Source organism: Canis lupus, chromosome 3, assembly GCF_048164855.1.
Source record: "Canis lupus baileyi chromosome 3, mCanLup2.hap1, whole genome shotgun sequence".
NCBI lineage: Eukaryota > Metazoa > Chordata > Mammalia > Carnivora > Canidae > Canis > Canis lupus.
The window spans coordinates 28477038-28498745 of NC_132840.1; the positions used below are offsets into that span (position 1 = coordinate 28477038).

Here is a 21708-nt window from a genome sequence, read left to right on the forward strand (position 1 = left end):
TCTATAAATCTGTCACTAATTTGTTTCCAGACTGTCAGGACTGAACGTGTCCCCCTCAGTGCTATCGGACTCCTTAAGTATGCTGTCATTCTCGCTGATTCTGGTGGCACCCCTTGAAGGCCCATACTTTCTGGCCTGCTGTACAGCTGGGGCCCCAGGATGTCCCTCACTGGCTTCCTTGGAATGCCTTTCTCTTCCTTCAGTGAACACCTTCTTCCTTTCCAAGGAGCAGCCCCGGGAAGCACTGCCAGACCCTGAGACACACTGAACAGCACCTCCCTCCCTTGGATGGGTTCCCACACCTCCCTCCTTTTTTGATATATCCTTTTCTATGGAGAAAACCCATCTTCCAGTACCTTCATTAAAGAAAATCCCTGAGGGGTATCCCTGGGTGGCTTAGTGGTTTAGCGCCACCTTCGGCCCAGGGCATGATCCAGGAGTCCCAGGATCGAGTCCACGTCGGGCTCCCTGTGTAGAGCCTGCTTCTCCCTCTGCCTGTGTCTCTGCCTCTCTCTCTCTCTCTCTCTCTCTCTGTCTCTCATGAATAAATAAACAAAATCTTTAAAAAAAAGAAAATCCTTGGAAGGCAAATTTTTTTGTCCTTCCCATACACACACATACTTTGTTGTCTTTTTTTTTTTTTTTTTATGATAGTCACACAGAGAGAGAGAGAGGCAGAGACATAGGCAGCGGGAGAAGCAGGCTCCATGCACCGGGAGCCTGACGTGGGATTCGATCCCGGATCTCCAGGATCACGCCCTGGGCCAAAGGCAGGCGCTAAACTGCTGCGCCACCCAGGGATCCCCACTTTGTTGTCTTTTAAAGGAAAAATTAATAACATATTTATATATACACATACCTAGAAAGGATTACATGTAACGCATAAACCTTAACAGTAATAACAGATGTGGAGGAACCCACCGCCTGACCTTGGGACAAGGATATTGCCCACACCTTGCATCCACTTCCATGGCCCCCTCCTGCCCCATCTCCCTGCTGGAAGGAAGCACGATCTGAAGGGAGTCATCCTTCTGGTGCTTTTTAAAATTTTGTCACAAATTGGATGTATGCTTAAGTAATCCACTGTTTGGTTTTTATTGTTTTCGAGCTTTATAAAGATGGTACCACGCTATAGGTGGTCCTCTGGGACTTGTTTTCTACCCACACCTCCTACTCTTTCAAAAGTCTGTGTGTCTCATGAAGTCGTGACTCATTCATTTTCGTTGCTATATCCCACAATTTATCCATTCTCCAGCCAGTGGGTGTTGAGATTGTTTCCGGGTTTTTGCGATTATGAACATTGCTGTTGTGAATGTTCTTGTGCTTGCCTCCTAGTGCACGTGTGCGAGAGTGTCCACAAGCACCTGGATATAAATTGGTGGGTCATTGGATATGCAAATGTTCAGCTGTAAGAGATGTTGCCACCTTGTTTTCCAGAGGTCAAGTGTGGACCTTGCGTAATTCAGAATGTCTTTTTGTTGTTGTTAAGTTTTTATTTATTCATGAGAGACAGAGAGAGAGAGAGAGGCAGAGACACAGGCAGAGGGAGAAGCAGGCTTCATGCAGGGAGTCTGACATGGGATTCAATCCCGGGTCTCCAGGATCAGACCCTGGGATGAAGGCGGTGCTAAACCGCTGAGCCACCCAGGCTGCCGCCAGAATGTCTCGATTGTATCTTTATACTTAACTAAGTGTAAAGCATGTATCTGCATACTTTTTACAGTTTGTGTATAGATAGACGCACACATGTTAGGAAGTGTGTCTCAGTATTTAGTTATAGCTTTATATTTAATGTTAGAAATGGCTGCTTTTTATCTGTTTTAGACCCAAAAAATGATGGTTTTATATAATTCAGCTTACTAATTCGACTGGTAATTAAGTTCCAGTTTGGAAGTCATTTTTCCTCTGAACTTGGAAGACCTGGTTCCAATGTCTTCTAGTTTCTGGGACAGGTGTTGAGAAGACCCATCCAAGTTCCTGATTCTTGTGTATGATGTTCTTTTCCCCGTTTGGAAACCTGTAGGGTCGTCCTGTCTGGGCTCGTGCAGCTGCATGTGGGAGGCCTCAGGTGAACTGCTCACTAGTGCCAGGTGCATTCAGTGTCCCCCCAACACACCCCCTCTCCCACTTCTCCCAGCCCAGGGTGCCCCAGCCCTGGGGTGTTTTCGCATATTGTCCACATTCCTTCCATTTCACATATTGGACCCACTGGATTCATCGTCTCACTTGCTAATTTTTTCCTCTCCATTTTGCATATTTTTGGTTTAGTTCTACTTGTTTGAGAGTTTCTTTTTCTAGGTTATATTCCAGCCTTCCTACCCGTGTGAAAATTCCTGCCGTATTTTTTAATATCTAAGAACTTTGTTCTTCTCAATTTGTCATTGTTTTTGTAATTCATGAGGAGGTAAAAGGTAGGGCTTTGGTTCTTGAGCCATGGGGATAGATGCCCTGCATTTGAGTTCTGTCTCACACCTCCCAGCTGTGTGGCACTTGGCCTCTTTGTTCTTGGTATCTTCATCTGTAAAATGGAGACAGTAACAGTACTCATATTGTTAATGAAAAGATTAAATGGAATAATACATTCAAATACTTAGAGAGTCCCCGACACAGTAAGCATTCATAAATGCTTTTTTTTACAATTAATGTAATATCTTATTTTTCTAAGGATATTACCTAGGCATTTCTTGCCTTTTTTTTTTTTTTCTTTTTTTTTTTTTCTTTTTTTTTTGACATTTGTATTCTCTGATTCTTTCTGGTTCCTTTTGATCTTTACTTGGTTTCAGACTCTTGTGTTGGATGTTTCCCTCAAAGTTCTGGTAATCTCTGGCTGGCTGCCCTTAAGGAGTGAGTGAGGCTCAGGGGATGTGCCATGTGCTCGACAGGACTTGTCACTGACAGCCTAAACTCTGGGCTGTTTGGATGGAGACTCCCCACCCCTGAGACCCAAAGGTTAGTGTTAAAAGGCCTCTTCTCCTTAGCAGATGATGCTTCTGTGTACAGGAAACCCCAGCCTCTCGGTCTTGCTGCTGATGCCCCCATAGTAGTAGTCTAGAGATGACCACGCCATGTCTCACTTGGCCCTTGTTTCCAGTGCCTGCCCTCATCTCCCCTGCCAGTTGGACCTGGCATGCCTTCCCTTCATTTCTTCAAAGAGCAAAGCCTCTGTCACTTGTCTCCTTAGTGAGCTGGCGACTCCGGAGGCACTCTTAGTGCCTGGTCCCTCTGGTTCCTGAGCCAGCTTTCTCTGCTCCATCAGTGAGTGCCTCCATACTTTTCCAGTTTCTAGGGCTCAGTTAGCGCCTCCTACGGGTCACCTTTGTTATTCCTTGAGTGTCACTTTGGGAGAGAGGAGGGCTTCAAGAGAACAATCCTATTGGCTTAACCAAAAATCCATATTTATTTATTGGAGATAATAGCACCGGAAGTTATTTGCCCATAATCCTTGAGATATAGGAACAATATAAAGTGGCCACAACTCTGTCAAGATGCAGCTTCTTCATTTAAAAGACCGGTGGGGAGGGGCACTTGGGTGGCTCAGGGGTTGAGCATCTGCCTTTGGCTCCAGGCGCGATCCCGGGGTCCTGGGATCGAGTTCCACATCGGGCTCCCCACAGGGAGCCTGCTTCTCTCTCTGCCTATGTCTCTGCCTCTCTCTGTGTGTCTCTCATGAATAAATAGATAAGATCTTCAAAAGACAAAAAGACTGTGGGGAGATAAGGGTGGGCACCTGAGTGGCACAATCCATTAAGGTTAAGCGTCTGACTCTTGATTTTGACTCAGGGTTGTGGGATTGAGGCCCAAGTAGGTTCCATGGTCAGTGGGGAGTCTGTTTGAGATTCTCTCTCCTTTTTCTGCCCCTCCCCTCACTCTCCTCTCCCTCTTTCAATCTCTAGCAATCAATCAGTCTTTAAAAGACCATGGAGGGGATCCCTGGGTGGCTCAGCGGTTTAGCGCCTGCCTTTGGCCCAGGGCGCGATCCTGGAGTCCCGGGATCGGGTCCCACATCGGGCTCCCGGCATGGAGCCTACTTCTCCTTCCTCCTGTGTCTCTGCCTCTCTCTTTCTCTCTCTCTCTCTCTCTATGTCTGTCATAAATAAATGTTAAAAATAAAAGACCATGGAGATGAAGAGCAGGCCCCAGGTCAAAAGGGCTTGGGCAGGGATCCCTGGGTGGCGCAGTGGTTTGGCGCCTGCCTTTGGCCCGGGGCGCGATCCTGGAGACCCAGGATCGAATCCCACATCGGGCTCCCAGCATGGAGCCTGCTTCTCCCTCTGCCTGTGTCTCTGCCTCTCTGTCTCTCTCTGTGTGACTATCATGAATAAATAAATAAAATCTTTAAAAAACAAAAAACAAAAAACAACAAAAAAAAAAAAGGGCTTGGGCAGAGAGGTGGTGGAGGTGGGTGTGGCTATAAACAGCCAATACAGGGATCCCTGTGGTGGTGGTAATATTCAGTATGTTGACTGTATTCCGAGATGCAGGAATGCAAGTAGGCGATCAAATTGTGTAGAATTAAACGTATGTGCCACAAATGAAAAAGTAAACAGGAAATCTAAACAAGACCGTTAGATTGTATCAAGGTCAATATCCTGGTGTGATATTGTACTCTAGTTTTTCAAGATGTTACAATTGGAAGACAAATGATGCATCGGATCTCTCTTATTTCTTAACAACTGCCTGTGAATCTACAATTATCTCAATAAAATTTTCAGTTTAAAAAAAAAAGAACTAGATAATGGTTCCCAAAACCAGTAGGTTAACTCAACTATATCACAGAAACATTTGTTTATTAAAAGTGTAGATTCTGGGGATCCCTGGGTGGCTCAGCGGTTTAGCGCCTGCCTTTGGCCCAGGGCACGATCCTGGAATCCCGGGATCGATCCCACATCAGGCTCCTGGCATGGAGCCTGCTTCTCCCTCCTCCTGTGTCTCTGCCTCTCTCTCTCTCTCTATCATGAATAAATAAATCTTTTTAAAAAAAAGTGTAGATTCTGGGGGTGCCTGGGTGGCTCAGTGGGTTAAGGTCATGAATCTCAGGGTCCTGGAATCCAGCCCTGTGTAAGGCTCCCTGCTCAGTGGGGAATCTGCTTCTTCCTCTCCATCTCCTTCTGCCCCTCCCCCAACTCGTGCTCACACTGTCAAATAAATAAAGTCTTCTTTTAAAAAGTGCAGATTCTTGGACCAGCTGAATAGGAGTCTGTCAGGCTGCTACCTGGGAATGTGTATTTGAACAAACTTCAGATGGCGGCTGAATTGGAACTGCTGCAGTAATCTGCAGATGAGAGAGTAAAAAAAATATCTTTTTTATGGTGCTTGTTTTTATTCATTGGTTAAAGAAAAAAAGTTGACTTATGACTGGTTCATTGGGCAGTCCAGGAAGATGGTGATCCATTGGGGTTATAGTTTATAGGTTGGAATAGATGTCTAAAAGGTGATCTCTCCAGCTACTTCCTCTTACATTTAGCTCCTTAAACCTTTGAATCTTATCAGTTGGTGATTTTTACTGAGTAGCTCAAAGCCTGAGACACTAAGTAAATCATATTCACTTGACAGGTTGTGTTACATTATTATTGCCATGACCTGGTTGTTTGAAGATAGTTTGAGGGCAGTCCAGGTGGCTCAGCGGTTTAGCGCCACCTTCAACCCAGGGCGTGATCCTGGAGACCCGGGATCAAGTCCCATGTTGGGCTCCCTCCATGGAGCCTGCTTCTCCCTCTGCCTCTGCCTCTGTCTCTCTCTCTCTCTCTGTCTCTCATGAATAAATAAATAAAATATTAAAAAAAAAAAAAAAGAAGAAGAAGATAGTTTGAAACTGTGCGATGTGTTCCCCATAGAGTCCAGGCACTTCTAATCTGGGGGAGCAGAAACTGGCCTGTATGATAGATTGAATCTTCCAGCTCCTAAACAAGTCACAAAGATCTCAGTTGGGAATCTGTAGCTGCCACATGTCCCATTGACAGTTTTTCAGTAGTATTATGATTGTATGTAAAGGAGTTCATAATTGTCATCATTGTCACCTTTTTGTACATTGATGGCAGAGTACCCTAGAATGAGGGTCAGCTAACTATGGCCTACTGTCTAGTTTTCAGCCCATGAGCTAAGAATTGTTTTTATTACATCTTTAATGGTTTTTATGAAATCATACAATAATTTGTGACACATAAAAATAATATTAAACTCAAATTTCAGTGTTCTTAAAGTTTTATTTGAACACAGCAACGCTCATTCATTTAAGTATTACCTGTGGCTCTGTGGTGCATCCAGTAACAGCACAGACTGGAGTAGTTCAACCATAGTTGTCCACAGAGCCTTTTAAAATACTGTCTGGTGCGCAGCCCCTGTGGCTCAGTGGTTTAGTGCCACCTTTGGCCCAGGGCGTGATCCTGGAGAACTGGAATCTAGTCCTGCATCAGGCTCCCTGCATGGAGCCAGCTTCTCCCTCTGCCTCTCTCTCTCTCTTTCTCTGTCTCTCGTAAATAAATAAAATATTTTAAAAAAATACTGCCTGGCCCTTGACAGAAAAAATTTGATGATTCTGCTCTAGAAAAATAAGGTGAAATATGCAAGTATTTTCCTTTGTAAACTTTTTTTTTCTGAAAAATGTGATTTAATAGCAATAATAAAAGAAAACAAGCCTGTATATATTCAATTAGAAGTTGTTGGGAAAGCCCTGGTTCATTAATTTATCCAGCATTAGATTTGTTTTATCTTTTTCTTTTTCCTTGATCTTTTTGACCTGTCAGAATTCAGGAATTCAGAATCTGACTTTCATCCCTCAAAGTTATGACTTCTCCTATAAAAGCATATTGTCTTGAAAGATTTTGAAAATGAGTTCTAAGATGCAGCCAAACACCTGGTTAGCATGTAGAGAAGAAAGCTGACCGGTTCTGGTGCTGTAACCAGTCCATTTTCGAAAGGTTATTTCCTTGAAATGGAAGTACAGCAGAAGGCAGGCATCCAAACCACTCCTTAAAATATTAAAAGCTGTGTCCTTGTGAACTCACAGTGACATGATCACTCATTCTCTGGGGCAGTCCATTTCATCAGCCATGGCTGGCACTTGAGCCTAACATTCTGTGCAGCGGCTCCCTTGACCTTTCTGGGTTAGTCCTTTTCCATTGACTTGGATCAGCACCAAAGACTGTTGAGTCTCAAGTCACTGGCTCATTGGAGTATGTGGTTATTTTGGCCTTGTTTTTTTTTTTTTTTTTTTTTTCCTAAAGACTTTATTTATTCATGAGAGACACAGAGAGAGAGAGAGACAGAGATACAGGAAGAGGGAGAAGCAGGCTCCATGCAGGGAGCCCGAAGTGGGACTCGATCCCGGGTCTCCAGGATCATGCCCTGGGCTGAAGGTGGCACTAAACCGCCAAGTCACCCAGGCTGCCCTATTTTGGCCTTGTTTAAAGAAACAACCAAATGATTGTAAAAGTCATGACTTAAGCAATATTTTTTAACTTTTAAAGGCTATTCCACCTGCTGGTGAGTCAGTTGATTGTCAGTTGTGGAGCTAACACAAATACCTATCATTTTTTAAAGTTTTCTTTGCCAAAGGAAATAAAACCATATTTAGCATTATTTTGAAAGTTTTAAGCCAATGCAATTAAACAAATAAAAGATAAAATATTTTTAAAAAAAGATAGGGGATCCTTGGGTGGCTTGGCGGTTTAGCGCCTGCCTTTGGCCCAGGGCGTGGTCCTGGAGTCCTGGGATCGAGTCCCGCGTCTGGCTCCTGGCATGGAGCCTGCTTCTTCCTCCTCCTGTGTCTCTGCCTCTCTCTCTCTCTCTCTCTCTGACTGTCATAAATAAATGAATAAATAAATAAATCTTTAAAAAAAGATAAAATATTGTAAGGGCTGTAATTTTCAGCATAGGATATGATTGCCTTTCCTTAGAGAACCAGCTGAAAACTATCAGGACTAACACATTGAATGAGGCAGCCAGTCATGAAACTCATGTATACTAACAGAGGGTCTCTGCTGTTCCTGCATCAACACCTCACAGATGGGATCCCTGGGTGGCGCAGCGGTTTGGCGCCTGCCTTTGGCCCAGGGCGCGATCCTGGAGACCCGGGATCGAATCCCACGTCAGGCTCCCGGTGCATGGAGCCTGCTTCTCCCTCTGCCTCTCTCTCTCTCTCTCTCTCTCTCTCTCTCTCTCTCTGTGTGACTATCATAAATAAATAAATAAAAAATATTTAAAAAAAAAAAAAAAAAAAACACCTCACAGATTACAGAATAGCCTCCATCCTTCCCCCAACATGGCAGCCAGAGTGAGCCTACAAAAGTCAGGTGAGACCAGGTCATCCTGCTTAAAGAGCTAGATGGCTGGCCTCATTCACTGTCAGCCAGTATGCTCTCAGTGGCTGCAGATGCAGTTACCATTGTGCATTGTCCAAGCAAGGACATTTTTGAGAGTGAAAAGAGGTGCTTAAAATAATTAAAAATGCATTTAGTCTTTTGAAATGTTTATTGACCAACATTGGTTTTATTATATTAGAGAACCTATAATATGGTTTATTCAAAAACTGCTTCAAAAATATTTCCTTTGGATCCCTGGGTGGCGCAGTGGTTTAGCGCCTGCCTTTGGCCCAGGGCGCAATCCTGGAGACCCGGGATCGAATCCCACGTCGGCCTCCCAGTGCATGGAGCCTGCTTCTCCCTCTGCCTATGTCTCTGCCTCTCTCTCTCTGTGTGTGACTATCATAAATAAATAAAAAACTTAAATATATATATATATTTCCTTTAAAAAATATACCTGTGTATATCAAAGCAAGTTTTAAAAATCATATCGATTATATGAACATTAAAGGTATTAGAATCAGGGGTGCCTAGCTGATTGTCAGTAGAGCATGCAGCTCTTGATCTCAGGGTTGTGAGTTCAAGCCCAATATCAAGCCTACTTAATTAATCAGTCAGAATTATTTTTGGCATACATTCAAATACTTTTAATCAATTTTTAAGTGTCTCTGATATTCTGTGTTCTGGTTATGTATAACCAACCACACCAAAACTTAGTGGCTTACACAATTTGGTTTTCTTATGGTCCCGTGGGTCGACCGGACTCAAGTGGATGCTCCTCACTGGGGGTCTCCTCATGCGGTGTAGTCCAGTGGCATCTGGGTCATGTTGAAGATGGCATCTGCATTCCTTGCGCCTTCCATGTGGCTCTCCTTGCCTTGGCTGGCTTGACCTTCCTCAGAACATAGCAGTCTCAGGGGAGGTGGATTGTTCTGGTAGCAGGCTTCCCCAGAAAGCACCTCCAGAGGCCTAGAAGGAAGCTGCAAGGCTTCCTGTGGCTTCCTGTGACCTAACTCTGAAGGCTGTGTCCTCATACCCACTGCACTCTGTTGGACGAGAGTAAGGCACCATCCTGGGCAGAAACAAGGAAAGGGCTCTGTGCAAAGGTCAGAGGCCAGCAGGCAGGGCTCACCAGGAGGCCCTCTCTGGATCCTCATTCCTGCATTGCAGCACCACTATTTTCCCAAAGAATGTACCTTCAGTGTGGTGGATTTTCTTTTCAGTAACATAGCCTACCGTCTCAATACATTTGTATTAGCATATTTGAAGTTTTTAACGTGTTTGATTCTTTTCTGCCTACTGTAATATCTTAATTGAGAAAACTCTCAATTCTAAATCTCTTTTTTGTGGGACATATACTTTAGCCCAAGTATTTTCATAGGGGTATTGTCTTTTTGCCTCCACTCAGAATATTTTTGGTACTTTTTTTTTAATTGTCTTCATTTATGATCTTTGCTTCATCAGATTTACATGCCAGTCATAAAACTGCAGTCAGGCCTTTTCAATTTAATTCCATTCGAAGATAGAATATAAATTTAACTGAAGGGCAGCCCAGGTGGCTCAGCGGTTTAGCGCCACCTTCAGCCCAGGGCCTGATCCTGGAGACCCGTGATCCCTGCATGGGGCCTGCCTCTCTCTCTCTCTCTCTCTCTCTCTCTCTCTCTCTCTGTCTCTCATGAATAAATAAATAAAATCTTTTTTAAATAAATAAATTTAACTAAAGATGACAATTCTACCAAAAGAGTCTTACCAAAATTGAGATACTTCAAAATACTATTATGAAATTTCAAAATGAAATAAACTGAGCTATTATCTCATTTGCTCAGTTGTCCTTCCTTGAGAGCTCAATTTCAGAGTTACCTGCTTTATTTTCAGTGATTATAATTTCTGAAATATTTTAAAAACTACAGGGCTTATTATGCCATTTTAAAGAGGAGTTCTTTAAAGGCTCAGCAATTCCTAATATTCAATTTGTAATACACGGACATACTGCAGATTCTCTTCATACTGCAGATATTCAGAATCAGCTTTGTGGTGCCTGGGGGGCTCAGTCGGGTAAGCATCTGACCCTTGAGCTCAGCTGAGGTCGTAATCTCAGGGTTGTGAGTTCTGTTTTGTTTTTTTTTTTTAAATCAATCAGCCCCACAAAAGATTATTGTTTCTCTAAACACTCAAAAATATTTTTACATTTTGACAGCTTTAGCTTTGTTTTCCTTGCATAGAATACCACAGTTTGTTTTGACACAATTATGCATCTGTGTGCAGTGTAACTAATCCTTAGGCTATATCTGCTCCGTAGGCTTCTTGGCTTTGATAAGACACTTTTACCAAACATTGTAATTTACCAAAATGGATATCTGAGTATCACCAGAAAAACAAAATGTTATGTTCATAGTGGAATTTTTTTACTAGAGTTTACAGTAACATTTTCTCTTAGGGTTTCCACCCAATCCCAGCATGGAGGATGGGGGCACATGTAGCAGGCAATAATTCAGTTCAGTTCTAGGGACACCTGGGTGGCTCAGTGTTTTGAGCATCCAGTTCTTGATTTCAGCTCAGGCCTTGATCTCAGGGTCGAGAGTTCGAGCCCCATGCTGGGCTCCATACTAGGTGTGAACCTACTTAAAAATATTAAAAATCCATTCTGTTCTGACACTATACCCGGAGATAGCATCAGATCCCACAGGTTAAGGGTTCAATCCTATAACACTGCAGCCACCCCCTACTTCAGAGGTCAGTCACAAGCCCAAGGCTCCTGACCAAGGGCTACAGATTCTGACACCCTCCTCCTTGGGTTCTTTTAATTCACCAGAGGGGCTTGTGGAACTCAGGAAAGCACTTTACAAATCAAGAGGCAGGTGGAAATACATAGAGCGAAGTCTGGGGAAAGGGTATGGGACTTCCATGCTCTATCTAGACACCCTCCTCTCCCTGCACTTCCACTGTACCCACCAACCCCGAAGCTCTCAGAACCCAGTCCTTTGGGATTTTTATGAAAGTTTCGTTGCATAGTCACATGACTAAGTCATTGTCCATTAGCTGATTGAACCTCTGGCTCCTCTCCCTTACCTGGAGGCTAGGGGTAGAACTGAAGGTTACAGCCCTCTAGTCACTTGGTTGGTCCTCCTGGCAACCAGCCCCCTGGCCTTGGGTAGAGACCAAAAGTCACCTTCATTAATGTGACAGAAGATCTATTTATCACCCTTATCACCAGAAAGTTCAAGGTTTTAGGAGCTATGAGCCAGGAGCCCTGTGGATGAAGACCAAATATGAATAAGAAATATATATTTGGTCATCTGAATTACTAAATATATATTTTTTATTCATCACTATATTGCACATCTATAATTCAAATCAAACGATTATTAGGATTAACGCAACTGATTTTCTGTTTGAAGCATCTGGTTAACACAAACTGGCATCTTTAGCAGCTGTGAGGTTCTTTTGCTAATAGAACTGCTGTTGCTTTATCTTTCATATGTGCAGTACAAACCTTAGAATGGAAAAATGAGTGAAATTAACAGAGGAACTACCATTTGAGTTATATAACGTCGCTTTTTAGTTATCTGTAAATCCCTGCTGCTGTGCCTCACTTTTAGGCATGGTCTTTAAAGAATGACAGTGGAGTTTGTTTAGCAGATGTATGACTTTTTATTTTTATATGGTCTGAATTAGCACTATGGGTGAATGACTAGTGAATTGAATTTCATACAAGTACAAATTCATCAGCTTTCTGAGAAAATAGAATTTGCTTATTTTTATTGTTGTTAAACATACACTGGGGATCCCTGGGTGGTGCAGCGGTTTGGCGCCTGCCTTTGGCCCAGGGCGCGATCCTGGAGACCCGGGATCGAGTCCCATGTCGGGCTCCCGGTGCATGGAGCCTGCTTCTGCCTGTGTCTCTGCCTATCTCTTCTGTGTGTATTTCTCATGAATAAATAAATAAATAAATCTTTAAAAAAAAAAAAAAAAAACATACACTATGTTTAATTTTATTGCTGCCTGAAGAATTTATCAAAAAAGAAAGTATTACCCCCCCAAAAAAAACCAACTAAAACACAAAAGCCCTACAGATTTACATCAGGAGTTGCAAATTTGGCCTACTGCCAGATTTTATATGACTTACAAACTAAGAATGGTTTTTACATTTTTTAATGGTCGAAAATATCAAAAGGGAGCACCTGGGTGGCTCAGTGGGTTAAGCGTTCGACGGAGCTTTTTTTTTTTTTTTTTTTTTTTCTTTAAAAGAAAAGTAATATTTTGAGACATGAAAATTGTATGAAATTCAGATTTCGGAGTGAGTGAACAGTTTTACTGAAACTGGAACATAGCCAGGGTCAGGCCCTTGCTGGGTATTTGGGCTGCTTTCCTGTACACCAACAGTCGAACTGTGGCAGAACCCACACCACCTAAAATAGTTACTGCGGCCCTTCACAGAAAGTATGCCACCTCCTGATTATACCATTCAGTAGAAGAGGAATACTATGACAAGAGTATTGGGACTGGTCTCTGCTACCTTCTCCTGCAGGACTGGCCCAACTCTGTTTCCCACACATATTTTCACATACACTGCAGTTTCCTGTGCACATGGCTGACCACAGCTTCATACATGTCCTGGGCCAAGGCGCTGGCCACCTGCCTGATGGCACCAAATGGGCAAGAGCACCTCATACTTCTCACATTAGCTGAGACAGAGATGACTGCCCGGCCACCACACCAGCAAGCACCTGGGATGGGCTGAGGGTGGAGGGCTGCTCATTTCACCTGGAAAGAGAGGAGAGCGGTGGTGGCACCCCACACACCGCTGGATGAGACCGCATCAGATGCTGGAAGTACCAAGTGAAGGCCCAGCACCAAACCAGTCTGGCTTCTTAGTTTTTTTTTTGTTTTTTAATTTTTATTTATTTATGATAGTCACACAGAGAGAGAGAGAGGCAGAGACACAGGCAGAGGGAGAAGCAGGCTCCATGCACCGGGAGCCCAATGTGGGATTCAATCCCGGGTCTCCAGGATTGCACCCTGGGCCAAAGGCAGGCGCCAAACCGCTGCGCCACCCAGGGATCCCTGACTTCTTAGTTTTGTTTAAGATTTTATTTATTCATTCATGAAAGACAGAGAGGCAGGGACCTAGACAGAGGGAGAAGTAGGCTCCCTGCAGGGAGCTCAATGGGACTCAATCCCCAGACTCCAGGATCAGCCCTGAGCCAAAGGCAGGTGCACAACTCCTGAGCCACCCAGGGGTCCCTGGCTTCTTAGTTTAAGACAGCTCTTGATGACGATGGTAATACTTGGTTTAAAAATGAAAATCTGGAATAATTGCTAAACCAACCACAACAACAGGCTTCAACTGGTCATCTCGGATAAACCCCTGCCCATCACCCCCTCCTCCCCTGCCATAGCATCCATGGACCACCCTCGCACAACAGCCCACAGTCTGCTCATCTGCCTTGTGCTCCCTCTGCACCAGTCCCGGCGGCCTCCCCCTGGTTTTCCACTCACGTCTTTGTTAGCGTGTCCCCTTCTCAGGGAAAAAAACACATGCCCTCACACTATTTTTGGGGCGATAGAAATGTTCTGTGTCGTGATTGTGGAGGTGGTTTCACGAGTCTACATGTCTGTCAGAACTCACCGAGTTGTGCACTTTACGTGGGTGCAGTTTGTGTTATTATATGTAAATTCAACCTCAGTAAAGTTTTTTTAAATGGGCGCAGGGAACTGAGTATAGAAAGGTGTGTTTGGTCAGATTTTTATATGTAGGATTAAAATATACTCCCATTTGAAAACTCTTACCATGATAACAATAATAATAAACATTGATTTTTCTGAGCATGGAGCATTTTATATGTCAGCAAATTTTAGCTTCGCATTTCTTTTTTTTTTTAGCTTCGCATTTCTTGAGAGAATATGGTGTTGCGTTTCTCATAGCTTAATTCTTAATTTTAGAAGGTGAGACGATTTTTCAATTTCCCGTTCATTCATAATTGATTTTGTTTGTACTTCTTTATCTTTGAAGTTATTTTTATATTTTAAAAAGTTTTAAGGTAGTTTTATGGTATAAGAGTGTTTAAAATCCAACATTAGAATGTTTAATTCATGTGCATGGCTAGGTGGTTTCTGCATTCCTGGCTTAAATCTGGAGGTGACCGGGGCAGCCCCGGTGGCGCAGCGGTTTAGTGCTGCTTGCAGCCCGGGGTGTGATCCTGGAGTCCCGCGATCAAGTCCCACGTCGGCCTCCCTGCGTGGATCCTGCTTCTCCCTCTGCCTGTGTCTCTGCCTCTCTCTGTGTGTGTGTGTGTGTCTATGAATAAATAAATGAAAAATCTTTTAAAAAAAAAAAGAAAGAAAAAATCTGGAGGTGACCTATTTAGAGCCATGAATTGGGTCTTGTTTGGGCTTTAAAAATCAAATTGTGTGGGTCTTTTTCGCTTCCTGACACTTACCTTGTCATCCGCCTCCTGATGTGACCAGTTTTCTGACCCTAGCAGTCAGTGGTACTCTGCTGCTGTTTGGTGTGAACCGTGACCTTCATGCTCCGTGGGCCTCGTGGTGGAGTTCTACCCACACCCAGTGAACCACCGGCTGCCAAAGTGTAGATTGTCTTTCATTCCACAAATACCACCCCTGCTGCTGACTCCTGGTTTTTCTGCCCCAGGGGACCATCAGTGTTGGCATCGATGCCACTGACCTTTTTGATCGCTATGAGGAGGAGTATGAAGATGTGTCTGGAAGTGGCTTTCCACAGATTGAAATTAACAAAATGCATATATCTCAGTCCATTGAGGTAAGGCCCAGACTCCCCCTGAGTGCAGTGAGGCTCAGGTTAACGAGGCGCAGCACACCGAGCAGCTGTGGTTTTTCTCATCTTTATTTATGAAAGGATGCAATTAGCCACTTAGGGGGAAAAAAACGTTCCAGGCACAACCTTGTTTGTTACTGCTTTGCTGACGTGTTAGCAGCATGAGTGCCGGGGGTGCTTAGCTTCCATGGTCGTAGGGCTCCCCCAGCAGAAGTACAAGTGGTCAGAGAGAAGTAGAGGCCAAGGTCAGGAAGATTTGGGTTGAGAAAGCAGACTCCGCCCATGAGTGAGTCCAAGAACCAGTCTTAGTTTTAAGGTGCACTCTGTCATGTGCAGAAAACACAATATTCAGCTGAACCTGGGGTCACTGAAATGTCACCTTTCTGCCCATGGTTTGGATATAGCACTGGCGGGCCCGTCTGCTGAGGCTGACAGTAGGTCTCTGCCTCCTCAACTCTGTTTATTCTCAAGTACATCAACCCAGAGTATGGAGTCCTACCTCTGGGAAACTTGCCCCTCTGGTGGAGCTTCCAGTGTTGGTTAGTAGAGCCACGGATTTAGTCCCTTCCCCAGAGCTGGTGGTGAACAAGGACTGGAGAGTCCCAGACATCTACAGTGGGCAGGAAGGCATGTAATGAAGTCACTGTGCAATCTGATGGTATCAGTGCACTAAGAACCAGCATTCAGCTCTGTCTTTCCCATTTTTTTTAATTTGCACAGTAAAGCTTTTGCAAAATATTACCTTGGTGGCCACATGCAGTACAGAGGGCAAAGTGAGAGAAGAGTGAACTAGTTGAGGTCATCATGCATCCCTGTACACTGGAGCCATGGTCACCTGCACTTTTGAGTGGACACTTTGAACATCTTCATTAGGCCGCTATCTTTGTACTTCCTCATGCATTGATTCATTCCTTACCAGCAAATATCATTTCCTAGGCACCCCTAACAGCTACAGACACAGCCATCCTCTCTGGAAGCCTCTCAACCCAGAATGGGAATGGAGGAGGTTCCATTAACTTCGCTCTTAGACGAGTCACTTCTGCAAAGGGATGGGGAGAGGTAAGAATGCCAGCTGGCGGGATCATGTTGTCCACTGTGAAGCCTTAATTTCTGAACATTTACACTCTAAAAGCCTCAAAAAGACCTAGGTTGGCCACATCATTGTATAACAGGGTACCAGATGTCAAACTTGCACTAGGTGACGCTCCCCAAGAGAAAAATATGTCTCATACCTGAGATGGAATCCCCCATCTGCTGGACAGTTCAGAGGTAGGGTAGAGCAGTGAGATTTCCCTTGAGGTGCCAACTTACAGAAATCCAACCACGAAAAATTCAGCCTCTTTTTGCCCTCTCAGCAGAAACCTGTAGGCTCTTCCCTTTCCCTGCCCAATGCGGAAGGCAAGTGCCGTGTCAATGCTCTGGTCCACTGATTGGTGGCTGTTTAACAGTCAGTTCTGCTGAGCAAATTGAACTGCGCCAAATTAACATTGAAGAGTAGCCTTGAAAGTCACCCAGACTAGTAAATGAGGCAGTCATAACTGGCTGGAATTCCAGGGCTGAGTGTGGGACTGCTGATGGGTTAACTCCAGACCCCAGAGGACCATCTCCAGTCACCTGTGAGAGCTGGGGGCAATGAAGCACAGTAGAGAGCAGAACAAGAACACTGGGAAGTCGGCACTGCGGGGGGCGGGGGTGCGGGGGGCTGTGCCTGACTGCAGCAGGAAGCTCTGCAGATAGCAGGACACAGAGCCAGTCCCTCCTCACTTGAGCAAGGAAGACCATCGGAGGCCAGCAGTGTTTTCTTTGGAGGGACTCCTTTCTGAAACATACCTCCTTGAAAACTGCCACCTTTGCATCTCTGGAAACAGTCTTCCATTTGGCCAAGGTTAGGATGAAGTTTTAAGAATCTTCCAGGGCACCTGGATGGCTCAGTGGGTTAAGTGTCTGATCCTTGATCCCACTTCAGGTCTTAATCTCAGGGTCATGAGTTCAGGCCCCATGTTGGGCTCCATGCTGGGTATGGAGCCTACTGAAAAAAAATCTTCCAGGGATGCCTGGGTGGTTCAGCGGTTTAGCGCCTGCCTTCGGCCCGGAGCGTGATCCTAGAGTCCCGGGATTGAGTCCCACATTGGGCTCCCTGCATGGAGCCTGCTTCTCCCTCTGCCCCTCTCTCTCTCTGTTTCTCATGAATAAATAAATAAAATTAAAAATATATATATATCTTCCAGCCCGTACTCTTAGAGCCCTGGCAAACGCCAAAGGCATTGAATTAAAAGAAGGAATTTTTTTTTTAATTTAAATTCAATTTGCCAACATACAGTATTATACCCAGTGCTTGTCTTATCACGTGCCCTCCTTAGTGCCTGTCACCCAGTGACCCACCCTGCCACCCCCTCCCCCCTGCAGCCCTTTTTTCCCAGAGTTTAGGAGTCTCCTGTGATTTATCTTCCTCTCTAATTTTTCCCCACTCAGTTTCCGCTCCTTCCCTTATGGTCCCTTTCAGTATTTTAAAAGAAGGAATCATAACCAGAGGTGTTCCCCTGAGACATGTGTTGCTGCTATGAAAGTAAACAAACAAAAAAAGAAAGTAAACACCACTAACACTCTCTTTTTCTCTTTTGAACAGTTAGAATTTGGAGCCGGGGATCTGCAGGGACCTTTATTTGGTCTGAAGCTCTTCCGTAATCTCACACCAAGATGGTAAATATAGAGAAATCCTCTCTGATGGTCTTTGTAGATTAAGCAGACTAGAAGCTTTGTATTCTTTTTGTCACGATCATCTGGAGTTACCTTTTCTGCCCTACAAGGTCACCAGGGGCAGACCCTGCGGCACTGGCAGAGCTGGGGCAGGGTGTACATAGCGCAGAGAGTGGGCTCAGGAAGGAGTCATCTGCTGCTGCTGCCTGTCCCTGCCCTGGGCCCAGCTCCTACTATGCAGGCCAGTCTCCTCCTTTGTGGGGCTGTGAGCACCAGGAGAAACTAGAGACAAAACTGGTCAGTGTCCTGAAAGATTGATGAACTTGTGGATCATTTCTTTATCTCCGAGAATGTATGTCAAGTTCTAGAAAGGGTCTGTATTAAATAGTGAGGCACTTGTGAGACTGCCTGGTCATCAGTGAGATGTGCAGACGCTGGAGTAATAATGCCCCCCGCCAGCTCTCCTTCATCATTGCTGTTGCAGTGATATCCTGCTCCTACAACTGTACAAGGCTGCCCTTCTAGAACCACAGGCATGTCCTTAGTTCCCATGTTGGGTTACCTGTGTGAGCTCAGATAAAAGAACTGGGTAGAAGGTAAAATAAAATCTCTTTCCTCTGGGGAGGAAATATAGTTAAAGGAGTCCTAGGATGGAGTACACATGGCATCATAGGCCTCTGCTCCAGGACCTGGTTCAGTGGGTCTGGGAAGGGATGAGGATTTGCATTTTTTTTTTTTTAAATTCATGAGAGACACAGAGAGAGAGAGGGAGGCAGAGACACAAGCAGAGGGAGAAGCAGGCTCCACGCAGGGACCCCAATGTGGGGCTCAATCCTGGGTCTCCAGGATCATGCCCTGGGCTGAAGGCAGCACTAAACCACTGAGCCACCAGGGCCACCCAATTTGCACTTTTAACCACGACTTTAGGCAAAGAGTAGACATACATGTTGTCCTAAGCTTGTCTGCATAGGTCTGTCACTCCTGGTGCCAACTGAGTGCATAGATTCCTGCCCCTACTCCCCACACCAGCTGAGTCGGGTCTCCTACGAGGCCCAGGAATCTGTACTTCTGTCAAGCACCTCGGTCATTCTTAGATCAGGCACATTTAGGAGATGCTTGACCGAGGGAAAGCTGTTGGCCTTTTGTTCTTTTTTTTTTTTTTTAATTTATTTATTCATAGAGACACAGCTAGAGAGAGAGGCAGAGACACAGGCAGAGGGAGAAGCAGGTACCATGCAGGGAGCCCAATGTGGGACTCGATCCCAGGTCTCCAGGATCACGCCCCGGGCTGCAGGCGGCGCCAAACCACTGCGCCACCGGGGCTGCCCACCTTTTGTTCTTTTTTTCTTTTTTTTTTTTTTTTTTTTTTTTTAATTTTTTTTTTTTTTAATGATAGTCACAGAGAGTGAGAGAGAGAGAGGCAGAGACACAGGCAGAGGGAGAAGCAGGCTCCATGCAGGGAGCCCAACGTGGGATTCGATCCCGGGTCTCCAGGATCGCGCCCTGGGCCAAAGGCAGGCGCCCAGCTGCTGCGCCACCCAGGGATCCCCCACCTTTTGTTCTGATTGAACCTCAGTGCCCATCTGTTGAGTGGCCCCAGAGGACAGAGACTAGGGTGTCCTGTTTATCGGCCTTTACAGGTTTGAGAATTGAGTGTTATCATTGTGCCCAGAGTTTATCAGACTTGAGAACACAGATATATAAACTGGGATATCAGTCTCTTGACATAGTGTCTTTTCTTCAAGGCCCTGGTCCTGTGGTCAGGCTATTTATGAGTCCAGACTGGTGGTCATGGGGTTGGTTGGGAGTGTAGTGTCAGCCCTGAAGATGCAGACAGCCTGCAGAATGTTCTTGGTCTCCCGGGCCAGTGCCTCCCTCTCTCTCTCTCTCTCTCTCTCTCCCTCTCTCCCTCTCTCTGTCAGTCTCTCTCTAGGACATGCTGGATAAAAAGACTAAATCTTACTACTTCAATTAAGCAAGGATCCCAGTCTTTATCTTTTGATTCTTTTAAGTGCCACCATCTGTCTTGAAATTCTGGGATGACTTTGGTGTCTCTCCTCCCTGCTTGCCTCCCCTGACCCCAGTGTGGTGGAAGCAGAAACAAGCAGCTGGTCTCCAGTGTGATGAGAGAAACAAGGCAAAGTTTGGGTTGGGGACCCTGTGGAGAGGAGGAGTAACTTGTTCATCCATTTAGCCATGAGGAGTTACTGGAAGCCTGCAAGAGCAGTATGATCAGAGCTCTCATAGTTATTATTACTTAATGGCAGAAGTATTACTTCTTGAGCTTAGGAAAGAGAAAGAAACCAGACTTTGGCAGTCTGGTAAATATTAGGCTGTTTGCTCACCTTTTAACACTTTGGGTATAGTGGTGTGAATTCCTCTGTTGTTGAAATGAAATACCCCTTTTTAGCCAGAAGGTGGGGCTGACTCCCTTGGAAACAAACTTGAGATGCCTTTCAGTTTTACTGAAAGGTTTACTGTACTGGCTTTCTGCATACACAGCCATGGGTGGACACCAGAATCACGTGGGTGGTCCTAGAGAAATAGATGATGCCTGGCCCCCAGCCCAAAACTCTGACTTAATTGGTCTGGGGTGGTCTCCAGATAAGGGGTCCCCAGCTTTGCTACACATTAGAATCACCTGGCAAGCTTTAACACTCAAGCCTGTACGTCAGAATCCCAGCATGTAGGAACTGACCATGAGTGTTTTTTAGAGTAGCTGGGTGATTCCAGTCTGCAGCTTTCCCCCACCCAGAGGTGATTCTAACCTGCAGTAGGATAGGACCTACTGGTTTTCAAAACAGACATTCAGTTATATCTAAAGTTAGAATGGGATGAGTGGGCAGTGCACGTCAGCAAGGAGGGCCACTAGGAAGACTCACCAGGACACCTTCTCTCCCTCTCAAAGAGAAAGGCTTAACGTCCCATTTTCCCAGTGGGGCCCAGGGATTCACAGAAGGGAGAGGGAGTAGCTGAGAACCAGGTGTCACCCAGGACCCTTTCCATCTGTGTGTCCCCACAGCTTTGTGACGACAAACTGTGCTCTGCAGTTTTCATCCCGTGGAATCCGGCCTGGCCTCACCACAGTCCTGGCTCGAAACCTAGACAAGAACACCGTGGGCTACCTGCAGTGGCGGTGGGGCATCCAGTCAGCCATGAACACTAGCATCGTCCGGGACACCAAGACCAGCCACTTCACGGTGGCCCTGCAGGTGAGGACAGAGCTGCACCTTCGTGTGCCCATTGTACCTCTTACCCTGGTCACCCTCCCTGAGTCTGAGTGCCAGGAGACGTCCTAAAGGGCCAGTTTGGCTCACACACATGCAGGAGTGTTGAAATCCTGTTGTTTCAGGCTTCCAAGGGTAGCTGTGCTCCAGTTACCCTAAAGCAAAATGTCCTTTGTACATCTTATAGTAGAAGTGCACAGAATAAGGTTGGGAAAATGCCCAGGTTAGTAAGTGATCCCAGAGCAGAGTCAGGCACTCGGGTCCCACCATGGCGGGCAGGGACACAGAGAATGAGAGACACCCCACTTCAAAGGGCAGCTACTCCTCAGCACTCAGCACCTGCTGCCATGTAAGAACACAGCTCCTTGACACAGAATGTTCTATTTTCATGAGACATGAGGAAACTGGGGTTTTATGTGAGCTCTCCCGGGTTGCAAATACTGGCCACTAGTAAATCTCCACACACAGATCATGGCCCGTGCCCAAGAGGCCCACCCACAACGAGCGCCCACAGGTGCACTCGGTGGCCATCTTCCTGCAGAGTCCCGGGCACTAGCTGTGCCTTCTCTTCTTCTCGCTGTCTCCCCAGCTTGGAATCCCTCACTCCTTTGCACTGATCAGCTATCAGCACAAATTCCAGGACGATGACCAGACGCGCGTGAAAGGGTCCCTGAAGTAAGTCCTGACC

General features: G+C 45.4%; 1 protein-coding gene across 2 annotated transcripts in view; it reads left to right on the top strand.

Annotated features, from left to right (window-relative positions):
* The window catches only part of DNAJC11 (DnaJ heat shock protein family (Hsp40) member C11), a 75693-nt gene that overhangs the window by 42230 nt on the left and 11755 nt on the right, over positions 1 to 21708 (top strand). For both annotated transcript variants that reach the window (XM_072819854.1, XM_072819855.1), the window contains 5 exons: positions 14953 to 15081; positions 16033 to 16155; positions 17723 to 17796; positions 20816 to 21005; positions 21610 to 21695. In XM_072819854.1, the coding sequence (XP_072675955.1) occupies positions 14953 to 15081; positions 16033 to 16155; positions 17723 to 17796; positions 20816 to 21005; positions 21610 to 21695 (602 nt within the window). The remainder of the gene's footprint in view (positions 1 to 14952; positions 15082 to 16032; positions 16156 to 17722; positions 17797 to 20815; positions 21006 to 21609; positions 21696 to 21708) is intronic.